This window comes from Myxine glutinosa, chromosome 10 (genome assembly GCF_964187855.1).
Source record: "Myxine glutinosa chromosome 10, kmMyxGlut1.1, whole genome shotgun sequence".
Classification (NCBI taxonomy): Eukaryota; Metazoa; Chordata; class Myxini; order Myxiniformes; family Myxinidae; genus Myxine; species Myxine glutinosa.
This window is the reverse complement of record NC_136270.1, coordinates 79076063-79090380: the sequence shown is the minus strand read 5'-3', so window position 1 is coordinate 79090380 and position 14318 is coordinate 79076063. Positions and strand designations below refer to the sequence as shown.

The 14318-nt window shown below is 43.6% G+C and overlaps 1 protein-coding gene across 2 annotated transcripts in view; it reads left to right on the top strand.

Annotated features, from left to right (window-relative positions):
* LOC137417425 (chitin synthase chs-2-like) overlaps positions 1-8137 on the top strand; it is a 212861-nt gene extending 204724 nt beyond the window's left edge. For both annotated transcript variants that reach the window (XM_078785804.1, XM_078785805.1), the window contains 2 exons: positions 449-681; positions 6617-8137. In XM_078785804.1, coding sequence (XP_078641930.1) covers positions 449-681; positions 6617-6821 — 438 coding nt within the window. In that variant the 3' untranslated portion in view covers positions 6822-8137. The remainder of the gene's footprint in view (positions 1-448; positions 682-6616) is intronic.
* The last annotated feature ends 6181 nt before the right edge of the window (positions 8138-14318 follow it).

The following is a 14318-nucleotide window of genomic DNA, read 5'->3' as shown; positions in this document are numbered from 1 at the left end:
CACAAGACCTGATCGAGGCCTGAAGACCTGAATTATCTGATTTAATTGTTTTTTTAAATCTGAACATAGCCCTCGATTTTCCACTGGATGAAAGAGGAGGTCATGCAAAGTTGGTTGCACTGGTTCCTGCAGGGTCCGAATGCATAAACAAACAAACTACACACAAACTTTCTTCTTCTTCCTTTTTTTTTTTTTTTTTTAGAAAATAGTTTTTTTTCCAAGAAAACTATATTTTGCAGTGTTTACAAGGAAGTTGTTCCTAACTGCTGGCATTGCATATCAGAAAGCAGTTTCAGTAAAATACAGTTCTGTAATACTGTACTAGAATATCATGTTAAAAGACGAGCACTGTAGAACCTTCTACATCACCAAAGTGTCGAAGAAAACATTTATTAGCAGACGCATTATTGATACCTTTATCTCCCCTTCCCCCTCTTCCCCAAACCAGGTAACCTTCGTTTACCTGATGATCAACTGCCTCTGGATTGTGGCTACATTAACGTTGGAGGTATTTGGGAACACTCTATTAATCCCTATCCCAAAGGTTTTTCTTGGAAACAACAACGGCGGAAATGATACAACAAAAGAGGAAGATCTCAGAGTACCTCCTCTTGCCTTCATGTTCCTCATCATTTTTGCTTCCATGTTGATTATACAGTTCCTCGCCATGATGTACCACAGGTAATCCAATTGTTATCCCCTTCTCCCGTCATTTTATACCCCTTAATATGTTTGTTTTTCACCAACAACCAGATAGCTCGACCAGGGATTATAGTTTGTGTGGTCAGTCCGTGCAGAGCATTTACTGGACAATGACTGGACATTTATTCCATACTACCAGGGGTAGCTGGCATTGCCGATGCTGTTCTAATCCTGTTGACATTACAAATAAATAAATAAATTTATTTTGGGGGGCCAAAAACACTTCCCTACTCACACTAAGGATTGGGGTCGGCGATCATTTAATATTACTTTTCACATAGCTACAAAGGCTTCGGCACTACAGAGCAAATGTTTTAAAAATCTAACTTTTTTTGGCATAAAACTCTCTCCGGCAGTCATTGATGAACTTCTGAAAATTTGACGAAGATTCGTTTGGCCATCTCTAAAAAATGGTGACACCGACAGACAAACAAACGGCTCTCCTATTGTATAGATTAAGCCTGGTGTTAGCTCAACGGTTAAGGTGGCTGGCTAAATAACTTGGGGTCTTGAGTTGGAGCCCCTTTCTATATTGTGTTGAATTAACACCAGGTAGGTTGACTCAACCTGTCATCCTTCTGAGATCGCCAAAATGAGCACCAGCTTACTGGTAGCAGAGGGCACTGCATTAGTGGCACAGCTGCGATTCCAGGAATGATGCAACAACAGCCACAGGTTGCTTACGAAACAACAACATAGTATAGATTCGGCACATGTATGCAAAAACACCCGAGAATGAAGCAAATCAATTGATTTTTGGATCGGAGTCAAAAGTCATGGAACACAAGTTCATTTTCGAATTTTGGCGATTTAAATTTCTTACAGCAGGAGAGTACAGAATTGTATATACTTTTGGGAACCATCATTTATATACAGAATTATTTATTTATTTACACTTTACCATCACTGATGCTGACATACCACCTTTAATTATTTATTTATATATTTTACCTTTCTGCACACAATATATATATATGTATATGTAAAATGTATGCCTCCAATTTTTAAGGTGTGGTTGGGTGCTGTGTCTTCGATGATAACTTACATTCTTGTCGGTGGGCAGAGGTTATGTTTTCACTCCTATCTGTTTGTCAGTGAACAGAATATCTCAATAAGTTGGAGGCGGATTCAACCGAAATTTGGTGGACAGGTTGGGTGTTTAACAAGGACAAAATGATTGCATTTTGGTGAAGATCCAGATCCAGATATGGCTACTAGCGTTTTTTAAGTGATTCTTCACCATTGAGAGATTCAGCCAAAAACGATATATGGCACGATATCTCAAAAGGTTGTGGACCGATTCAGACGAAACTTGGTGGACAGGTAGAAGCTGAAGACAGCCAGAGAGACGAGCATTTCCAGGAGTACATTATTTAAGGAATAGCAAAACAGTTTTGGGGGAGGGAAGGGAGAAGAGTTGGACATTATCAATTATAGCATAGAGCATGAGCCATTTGGGGGAATTTTTTCTTTGCTGTTTTTCTTATACATAGCCAAGGCTTATGGAAAAGCTGGTACACTGAACGGATCAGGACAAAAGGAACAGCCGAGCGAGGGGGGGACACCAATAGCAGATTTGAAGGCCAAGATAGAGGGAGACTTGGACAAACAATGGGTGTGTCTGTGTGGGGAGGAATGGGGGTATGAAAGGACAAGATGGATACAGAAGGAAACTCACAGGAGGGAAAAATTGGAAATTTGGAAGAGACGGGCTTGACGTGGGGGGGGGGTTAATAAAGGTAGAAAAGATCATGGTTTGGATTGGGAATGATCTGAGATGGTGGTGAACATCTGTCGAGAAGACAACAACAACAACAACAACATGCATTTTAAGGCCATTTTCCCTGCTAGAGCGGGGGTTAGCCTTGCGGTGCCCATGACAATCTTCTCAATTTTGCCCTATTTTCTGCATCTCTCCTTGTTAACCCCCTTGCCCGCATTTCTTCTTCCACCATCTTTAGCCAAGTCTTTCTCGGTCTTCCCCATCCTCTACTTCCTTCTACATTAATTTCCATCACTCTTCTCAACCAGTCACTTTCATCCTTCCTCAACACATGACCAAACCATCTCAACCTGTTCCTCTTCACGGCATCAATCACAGGCAATATTCCCATCATCTTTCGCAATTCATCATTTGTCTTCCTCTCTCTCAACGATACTCCGCACATCCATCGAACCATTCGCATTTCCACCCTTTCCAGCCTTCGTTGCTGCTCTACGTTCATTACCCATGTCTCGCTCCCATAAATCATAACACTTCTCACACATGCAGCATACACCTTTCCCTTCAGCTTCAGCGACACTCTCCTCATCAGCACGCCACTCAGTTCCCGAAACTTCTTCCATGCACATCTCACTCGAGCAACCGTTGCCGAGTCTGATCCACCTTCTCCATTCAGCATGTCTCCGAGGTAGCAAAATGTTTTCACACCTTCCAGCTTCACGCCGTCTCCAAGATCCAACTCAACATTTCCTCCATCTGCAGCTCCCTCTGTGCACACCTTACATTTTAATGTAGCTGCCACACTGGTTATTGACCCTCTCAGACCACTACATTTTTGATGAACCCACTCAGCGCACATTGTACATTGAATGGAGTTCACTCCGACACCCTTCCTGCACACAGCATACGGCCACTTCCCAGTTCTTTCCACCTCACCACATGCTTTACCACTTGCCATCACCTTCGTCTTTCCGATATTCACCTTCAGACCTTTTGTCTCCATACATTCCTTCCACTTGTTCATCTTTTCCTTCAGTCAATCCATACTTTCCGCAATCAACACCAGATCATCTGCATACAACAACTCCCACGGTAAACCCCCCTTTACGTTCTGAGCCAGCACCTCCATCACAGCTACAAATAGTAGTGGACTTAGTACCGACCCCTGATGCACTCCCACCTTCACCTCAAACTCACCACTGTTCCCGTCCTTCGTCCTTACAGCTGTGCGCGCTCTTTTGTACATTGCCATCACTACTCTGATCAACCATTCCTCCACTCCTAACTTCCTCAATGCCCATGTCAATACTTTGCGTGGAACCCTATCGAATGCTTTCTCCAGATCAACAAACCCAAAAAACAACTTCTTCCTCTTCTCCATGTACTTCTCCTGCAACTGCCTCACAATGAAAAGCGCATCTGTCGTTCCACTTCCTGGCATAAATCCAAACTGCATTTCGTCGATCTTCACTTTCTTCCTTATCCTCCTCTCCAACACCATTTCCAATACCTTCATTCCATGCTCCAATAACTTTATCGCTCGGTACGAGCCACACTCCAGAGGGTCACCTTTCCCCTTGTATAGAGGGACGAGGGTACTCAGTTCCCAATCCACTGGAATGCGGCCTTCTTTCACCACCAGATTACAGATCTCTGTCATTCTCTTCACACCCCAACTTCCTGCTGCCTTCAACATATCTCCCACAACTCCCGTCGAGTGAAACTATCGTCGAGAAGACCTGGAGGGAAAAAGGAGATTGAAGAATGTGGAAGTTGGTGTTGTTGTATAGCCCCGGACAGTTCTTTTGAGCAAGTCCGCGGCGCGCAGACAGCCAATTGATATCCCAGGAGCGACCCAGAAATCCCCCATATCGAGGATGGAGTACCCCGCCTTCACAAAGTCAGGGCCACGACAGAGTTAAAGAAAGAGACAAGATGGAAAGATGGTCCATGGGGACCGATCGACACTCTGACCATGACCGCACTGCCCTGACGAATCTGGGCAGCAGGGCAGCGGGTAAGACTTGGCCCCCGACTTGTGTTGGGGGGTACAACCACCATGAAGAGGTGTCCCCGATAGTTGTTGAATGTGGACGTTCATTCCACAGTTGGGAAAAAATAAGAACGACTGAGTGGAAGTGAGCAGTGATTCTGGATTTGGATAGTTTCACCAGGAGGAGGTTTATTGTGGACCATGTGCACCCAGCAGAAACCAGGGTGGGGGGGGGGGGGGGGGTGGGGGGGGGGGAAGGGATGGGGGATGGGGGGGGGCATGATGTGCAAAACACTGGAAGAGGAGAGGGTGCAAGACCATAGTGGAGGTGGTAGAGGACATAGAAATCACTGACCTATCTGCGATGGTGAAGTGATAGGCCCATTGACTGAGTCTCAGCACAGGAGATTGCATTGACCTTGAAGGCCTTGGTTTCTATGGTTTCAAGCTGAACAAGGTGTGGGACAGGGGAGCTAGCCTGGAGGGTAGAGCAGTACTCCTTCAAGCTGTGGATGAAAGCCAAGTAGGTGGATAGGAGTTCAGGTGTGCCATGGAAGGACTTTGTAGGACGGAGGATGCCCATATAGCGACTGGCTTTGGAGGCCAACTTTGAAATGTCGTTTGCCAAGAAAGATCATGAGTGATGGTGAAACCCAGGAGTCTGAGTTACTAAACTTCAAGAGGATTGTTCCATTAGGTCGAGAATCCACAGGTTGGTTGAGGCCTGAAGTGAGACCTATTGTTGCAGAACCATGGACATCGTAGGAAGATTAATGCCAAGCCACTTGAAATGATGGTAGTTGAAGTTTTGGGCATTAAACTATATTTTTCCTTCGTCGAAGGGCAAATACTGTTCTCCCCTGTTAATACTAATACTGTTAATACTGTTCAATACTGTTAATACTGTTAACAATACTGTTCTCCCCTCTGGGGCGGTGCTCCTGCCTCACACCTAGCTCGGCTTCACGCTGTTGAAACCAAAGCTTTCAGAATCATTGGAATCTCCTGCGATGAAGCTGATTCTGAGGGCCTTTCACTCACTCACCGCAGGCAGGTTGGTGGTCTTTCCATCTTCTACCGACTCCTCTCCGGCCTTGCTCCCCCAGCTCTATCTGTGCTCTGTCCCCCAAATATTCCTGCAGGTCGCACAAGATCTGCCTGCAACCCTCTTATGGTTAAACTGCCAAAATCTAGGCTCTCTGCTCACCTTCACTCTTTCATTCCTCTTTTCTCCCGCCTCTGGAAAAAACTCCCCCACTACCTTCAATCCCACTCCTCCCTCCAGGTTTTTTATTTTTGTTCACCACCATCTCTTATCTCTTTGTTTCTCTTGGTGTTCACCACCACCATCTCTTTGTTCACCCCCCATCCAAAACCTTGATCTTTTCTACCCCCGCTAATTCACCCCAGATCCACTTTTTTGAAATTCCAACTTCTTTCCTGGAAGTCCTTGCAGTGTCCATATGTTTTTTTTTACCTCTCCCACCTCCCCCCAAGCTCTCTCCCTCCCACAGATCTCTCGATGTCCCTGCTCTCAAATGTTGTGTTTGTGTCCTTCCCCCTCTCTCCCCATCTTGTCTGCCGCTCCCCTTATTATATGTTTTATGTGTCGGTTTGACTTTTTGTGCGATTAATGTTCGCTCTTTCATGAGCCTCGATCTTGTATACAAAAAAAAAAAACGCCCAGAACGTCAGCTTCTCCTTGCTTCCGAAGACAGTTAGCATACCTTGATTTATTGATTTTGGCCATTTTGTCGACGAGAAGTGGAGTCGTTTACATACGAAAGAGGGCCAGTGTTTTTATTGCATGCACTTTTTGGAAGTTGGTTGCATGAGACGTCTCAAAGATGCTCACTTTTTAACAGTAATCTGTATTCTTTATGCGATGAACATCGAAACCACCACAAATTTAAAGGGGCTGATGTACCATCCTGTTCGCAGAGCGTTGGTGCCACCAAAGTGGTTTCCTGTCCAAGGGTTACACTGGGAAGTTTGTCATTGCCTTCCTAGGAGTAGTTAGGGAAGGAATTTGTAATTTGGCCATGGTGCCAGCGACAGGCACCCTAGGGTCTTTTCTTCCCCCAAAATTAACTTGTTATATCGTATATCGTATCATTATGACGGGAACACCTTTTATTTGCTGCACATTCTACCTGAATGCCTACTAACTCAAAGCCTTGTTTTCTTTGGCTCTTCAGGGTATTTACACTACTCCACGTCATATCGTTTGGACAGGCAAACACAAAAGGAAATACGGATGGCCATGAAAACGAAGGATCTGAAACAGGTGATATTCTAAGTGAAGAAGAAGTTCAAGACAACCTAGGTGAAATTTGTCTTTCAAATCGCCAATCAGTACATACCTTTGAAGATTCGGACAGTGACATGGCAGCTTCATGGTGACATGATGATGATGATGCCAATTGTGCATCTTTTAGCTCGAGCAGAGACATGGTCTACTTCTTCTTCCCTCAAACATTCCCAGCATGGTTGATATCTGAGGCCTGAAACCTGAAATTGTGTCCAAACTATGAGAAAGTTTCTGTTTATGATATGTTTGTACATTCTGTATGCAGGTTTAATGTGAATTTATTGATTTATATTTAAAAAAAAAAAAAAAGATTGATTGAGGGAAACAACATGGCATCTCATGACGAAACGTGCAAATATGTAATATTGTTTATTGTTTACTGTGAATATGGGAATGCATGGGTTTTGAATACTCAAATAAGTTGATTACATGCAGTATGTACTTGTACAATGTCTCCAAGAATATTACTTTGCTGACACACACACCAGCTCTTCTGTTTGAAGATCATGAATGAATCAGTAAGCCTATTATGTGTTCGCTCCACTTCAATCCCACACCCCCTCAAGTGCACCTGGCTTTGAGGTTTCTTCCATTGTGCATTTATTGTCATTCTATTACAGTGTAACATTATGGTACATCTGGTTTTGGTTTTGGTGTAGCGGCTAGGGTGCCAGCTTAGGATCCGAGGATCCTGGGTTCGAATCCCGGTCGATCGCTGAATTAACGCCAGGGGGGTTGACTCAGCCTGTCATCCTTCCGAGGTCGGCTAATTGAGTACCAGTTCACTGGTAATTCCCTGCTTGTCGTAAAAAGGCGACAAACAGGGTTGGCGGCAGGAAGGGCATCCGGCCGTAAAACATTGCTTCAAAAAGGGGACCAACAAAAAACAACAACAACCACGGTGCCCGAAAAAGGCCAACCCCCGCTTTGCGGGGAAAAATGGCCTCTAAAGGTGTTTTTTTAAAAATGGTACATCTGTTAACCAGACCATATATTCATCACCAACCGCTGACACTAATGTGTGGCCTCTGTTTGTATATATCCAGCTCTCTCTCTCTCTCTCTCTCTCTCTCTCTCTCTTACTCTCTCTTACTCTCTCTTACTCTCTCTCTCTTACTCTCTCTTACTCTCTCTTACTCTCTCTTACTCTCTCTTACTCTCTCTCTTACTCTCTCTCTTACTCTCTCTCTCTCTCTCTCTCTCTCTCTCTCTCTCACTTACTCTCTCTTACTCTCTCTTACTCTCTCTTACTCTCTCATATTCTCTCTTACTCTCTCTTACTCTCTCCACTCTCCATCCTGCCTGATAATACAACACGAAGAGCTTGTACAATGTCTCCAAGAATATTACCTGATTCTTCTTTTCTTCTCATGCAGTCATTTCATTCCATAAACACATCCTTTGACCCAATGTCCACATCCCATATGCTGTGTGGATTTTTCATAGTCTTAAAAAACAAGAAGAAAAAGACGTAAAATTGGTCACTACCCAAATACCTTCAAGACCACATGGTTAGAAAGACCGGGAAATTAACCCCCTTCTCGCGATTTCACACATTATTCCAATCGAGTGCGCCGAGCGGTTTTTGCGCTGGTGTGAATCATGGTTATGCTGCATGATTTCTGGACCTAATTAAAAGTCAAATTCGGTTCGGACTATGCTGGACCAATGGGGGGAAAGATGTACACGAACAGGATGAAAGGAAACAAAAATGTACATGTCTTTTATTTATAATTCACAGAAAAAGGATGAGAGGCAGACATCAATTCTTACCTATCTAAATCCCGACAGGCGCCTTGCACACACACACACACACACACTGGGAATGAATCGCACAGGTTAAACTCTACCGAGCAAGGTGCAGCTGCGGACTTGGGTTCACCAGCTTTCGGGCGCAGCTCCCAGGCCGTTCAGGATGCGCAGCTTGCAGAAGGTCCGCAGGATGAGCCACCACGTTAAACTCAGCACGAACGACGATCCAGGTCAAATGAACGATTCAACGCAGGCGACGACCTTAGCTCAAGCACCAGCACGAGGAAGGACGAACCAGCACGTCGGACAGCCAGCTTAAAGTACCACGACGAGAGGGCAGCAAGAGAGGGCAGAGATAACTCAAAGTGCGATGAGCATGGGTTTTATATCGGGTGGAAAAGCTCCCTAGAATGTTCCACGGCCTCTCATTGGCCGAAGTTTGCTAGTGAAGAGTCCAGACCTGATTGGTTGTTTTACGTGCCCACGACCTCTCATTGGCCGAGGCTTGCTGGTGAAGTATGCTGAGGAAGAGTCCACGACCTCTCTGGTTGTTTGCATGTCCACGATCTCTCATTGGTTGTTTGCGTGTCCACGATCTCTCATTGGTTACCTGCTGGTGACGTGGGTGGTTCTTTTAGCCATGCCTACCACAATCGCGGTTGATCACGTGGACTGTGCATGCAGCCACGCCTCCTTTCCCATGAATCAACGTCTTCCTTCAAGAAGATTTGAAATCCTGCCGAAACTCAACGCATATTTGCTTTAATTATGACACAATGGGCATGGAGCTAATCTTTACATTTAATAAGAAATAAGTGACTAATGCAGGCAACATGTTGTCGTGTAATTAACTAGGGAGGGTGTTCTTTATTGCAAAACCACAACAATATATATATTTATATATATATATAAATATATATGTCATCATGTATTGTCTTTTTGCCAAGTATAAACAAAATTGGTCCATACATCGCCAATATATGGTTTCGGACGCACGGACGGACTGATGGACTGACGAGATCCAATCCATAAGCCTCCGTTTTGGGCCAAGTCCAACGGGGAATAATAACAGACTTCACCAAACACAGTGTGTTTTTCGTCAAATAGTGCGTTCTTTAGCTTGTACATAGCAAAACAACATGTATTAAGCTTGCAACCTCAATCATGCAAAACAGACTTGTTTCTTGCTAAAAAGGAGCGTTTTTGAAACAAAATCTAGGTGAGCAGGTTTTTGCTTTTCCATTTCAGAAACGTGTGTGGTTCATCAAATAGTGTGAACTTTAGCTTATACACAGCAAAACAACACGTATTACACTTGGAACCTTAAGCATACAAGAACAGCACTTGTTTGTTGCTGAAAAGAAGCGTTTTTGACACGAAAGCTTGGTGAGCAGGTGTTCGCTATTCCATTGCAGAAAAATATGTGGTTCATCAAATAGTCTGTACTTCAGCTTGTACACAGCAAAACAACACGTATTACACTTGGAACCTTAATCACGCAAGAACAGACTTGTTTCTTGCTAAAAAGGAGCGTATTTGACACAAAATCTTGGTGAGCAGATGTTCGCTACTCCATTGCAGAAACCTGTGTGGTTCATCAAATAGTATGTACTTTAGTACGTACAGCAAAACAACACGTATGGGTGCTGGGCAACGGAGTTGTGTTAGTAATATTACACTTGGAAACTTAGTGTTGAAAAACCACTTTCCGAACTTGTGCTAGTGTTGCAAAAGCACTTTCCACACTTGTGCAAGTGATGCAAAACTACTTTCCACACTTGTACAATTGTCGCAAGACCACTTCTCGCACTCCTGTTAGTGTTGCAAAACCACTTTTAACACTTGTGTTAATGTTGCAAAACCGCTTTCTGCACTTGTGCTGGCGTTGAAAACCACTTTTCGCACTTGTGCAAGTGTTGAAAACCACTTTCCGCACTCGTGCAAGCGTTGAAAACCACTTTCCGCACTTGTGATAGTGTTGAGTACCACGTTCCGCACTTGTGTAAGTGTTGCAAAACCACTCTCCGAACTTGTGCTGGTGTTGCAAAACCACTTTCCACACTTGTGCAAGTGATGTAAAGCAACTTTCCACACTTGTACAATTGTTGCAAAACCACTTTCCCCACTTGTGTTAGTGTTGAAAACCACTTTTCACACTTTTATTCGTGTTGTAAAACCACTTCCCGCACTTGTGGTGGCATTGAAAACCACTTTTCGCACTTGTGCGAGTGTTGCAAAGTCACTTTCTCCACTTGTGTTAGTGTCGCAAAACCACTTTCCACACTTGTGCTAGTGTTGCAAAACCACTTTTCGCACTCCTCTTTGTTTTGGAAAACACATATCGCACTTGTGTTGGTGTTGAAAACCACTTTTCGCACTCGTGTTAGTGTTGCAAAATCACTTTCCGCACATGTGCTGACATTGAAAACCACTTTTCGCACTTGTGCGAGTGTTGCAAAGCCACTTTCTCCACTTGTGTTAGTGTCGCAAAACCACTTTCCACACTTGTGCTAGTGTTGCAAAAGCACTTTTCGCACTCGTAGTTTTGAAAAACACATTTCTCACTTGTGTGAATGTTGAAAACTACTTTTCACACAAGTGCTGGCATTGAAAACCACTTTTCGCACTTGTGTTAGTGTTGCAAAACCACTTTCCACACTTGTGCTGGTTTTGCAAAACCACTTCCCACACTTATGCAGGTGATACAAAACCACTTTCCACACTTATGCTAGTGTTGCAAAACCACTTTCCGCACTTGTGCTGGCTTTGAAAACCACTTTCCACACTTGTGTTCGTGTTGAAAACCACTTTTCGCACTTGTGATAGTGTTGCAAAACCACTTTTCACACTTGTGCTCGTGTTGCAAAACCACTTTTCGCACTCGTAGTTTTGAAAAACACATTTCGCACTTTTGTTAATGTTGAACACCACTTTTCGCACATGTGCTGGCATTGAAAACCACTTGTCACACTTTTGTTGGTGTTGCAAAACCACTTTCCATACTTGTGCTGGTTTAGTAAAACCACTTCCCACACTTATGCTGGTGATACAAAACCACTTTCCGCACTTGTGATAGTGTTGCAAAACCACTTTTCGCACTTGTGATAGTGTTGCAAAACCACTTTCCCCAATCCTATTTGTGTTGAAAAACCACATTCCGCACTCGTGCTGGCATTGAAATCCACTTTTCCCCCTCATATTAGTGTTGCAAAACCACTTTCCACACGTGTATTAGTGTTGCAAAACCACTTTCCGAACTAGTGTTCGTGTAGAAAACCTTTTTTCACACTCCTCTTAGTGTTGAAAAACCAGTTTTCGCACTCGTGCAAGCATTGAAAACCACTTTCCGCACTTGTGATAGTGTTGAATACCACGTTCCGCACTTGTGTTAGTGTTGAAAAACCACTTTCCGCACTTTGCGCTAGTGTTGCAAAACCACTCTCCGAACTTGTACAATTGTTGAAAAACCACTTTCCGCACTTTGTGCAAGTGATGCAAAACCACTTTCCACAATTGTACAATTGTTGCAAAACCACTTTCCCCACTTGTGTTAGTGTTGAAAACCACTTTTCACACTATTATTAGTGTTGCAAAACCACTTCCCGCACTTGTGGTGGCATTTAAAACCACTTTTCGCGCTCGTGTTAGTGTTGCAAAACCACTTTCCGCACATGTGCTGGCAATGAAAACCACTTTTCGCACTTGTGCGAGTGTTGCAAAGCCAATTTCCCCACTTGTGTTAGTGTCGCAAAACCACTTTTTGCACTTGTGGTCATGTTGCAAAACCACTTTCCACACTTGTGCTAGTGTTGCAAAACCACTTTCCCCAATCCGCTTAGTTTTGAAAAACACATTTCACACTTGTGTTCGTGGCGAAAACCACTTTTCGCACTTGTGATAGTGTTGCACAACCACTTTTTGCACTTGTGATCGTTTGCAGAACCACTTTCCGCACTTGTGCTGGCATTGCAAAACCACTTTCCGCACTTGTGATGGTGTTGCAAAACCACTTTTCGCACTTGTGATAGTATTGCAAAACCAATTTTCGCACTTGTGTAAATGTTGAAAACCACTTTTCGCGCTCCTGTTAGTGTTGCAAAACCACTTTCTGCACTTGTGCTGGCGTTAAAAACCACTTTTGGCACTTGTGTTAGTGTCAAAAACAACTTTCACACTTGTGTTAGTGTTGCAGAACCACTTTCCGCACTTGTGGTGGTGTTGAAAAGGACTTTTAGCACTTGTGTTAGTGTTGAAAACCACTTTTCATACTTTTATTAGTGTTGCAGAACCAAATTCCGCACTTGCGCTGGCATTGAAAACCACTTTTGGCACTTGTGTTAGTGTTGCAGAACCACTTTCCGAACTTGTGGTGGCATTGAAAACCACTTTCCACACTTGTGCTAGTGATGCAAAACCACTTTGCGCACTTGTTTAATTGTTGCAAAACCACTTTCGCGCTCCTGTTAGTGTTGAAATCCACTTTTCGCACTTGTGCTAGTGATGAAAAACCACATTGCGCACTTGTGTAATTGTTGCAAAACCACTTTTCGCGCTCCTGTTGGTGTGGAAATCCACTTTTCGCACTTGTGCTAGTGATGAAAAACCATATTGTGCACTTGTGTAATTGTTGCAAAACCACTTTCCGAACTAGTGTTCGTGTAGAAAACTGTTTTTCACACTCCTCTTAGTGTTGAAAAACCACTTTTCGCACTCGTGCAAGTGTTGAAAACCACTTTCCGCACTTGTGATAGTGTTGAAAACCACGTTCCGCACATGTGTTAGTGTTGAAAAACCACTTTCCGCACATGTACTGGCATTGAAAACCACTTTCTGCACTTTGTACTTGTGTTGCAAAACCACTCTCCGAACTTGTGCTGGTGTTGCAAAACCATATTCCACACTTGAACAATTGTTGCAAAACCACTTTTCGCACTCCTGTTAGTGTTGCAAAACTACTTTTAACACTTGTGTTAGTGTTGCAAAACCACTTTCCGCACTTTTGCTGGTGTTGCAAAACCACTTTTCGCACTCCTTGTGTTGAAAAACAGATATCGCACTTGCGTTGGTGTTGAAAACGACTTTTCACACTCGTGTTAGTGTTGCAAAACCACTTTCCGCACATGTGCTGGTGTTGAAAACTACTTTTCGCACTTGTGCGAGTGTTGCAAAGCCATTTTCCCCACTTTTGTTAGTGTCGCAAAACCACTTTCCACACTTGTGCTGGTGTTGCAAAACCACTTTCCCCAATCCTCTTAGTTTTGAAAAACACATTTCACACTTGTGTTCGTGTCGAAAACCACTTTTCGCACTTGTGAGAGTGTTGCAAAACCACTTTTTGCACTTGTGATCATGTTGCAAAACCACTTTCTGCACTGTGCTGGCATTGCAAAACCACTTTCTGCACTTGTGGTAGTGTTGCAAAACCACTTTTCGCACTTGTGATAGTGTTGCAAAACCAATTTTCGCACTTGTATAAATGTTGAAAACCACTTTTCGCACTCGTGTTAGTGTTGCAAAAACCACTTCCCGCACATGTGCTGGCATTGAAAACCACTTTTCGCAGTTGTGTTAGTGTTGCAAAACCACTTTCCACACTTGTGCTGGTGATGCAAAATCACTTTCCACACTTGTACAATTGTTGCAAAACCACTTTTCGCGCTCCTGTTATTGTTGCAAAACTGCTTTCTGCACTTGTGCTGGCGTTGAAAACCACTTTTGGCACTTGTGTTGGTGTCGAAAACAACTTTCACACTTGTGTTAGTGTTGCAGAACCACTTTCCACACTTGTGCAAGTGATGCAAAAGCACTTTCCACACTTGTACAATTGTTGCAAAACC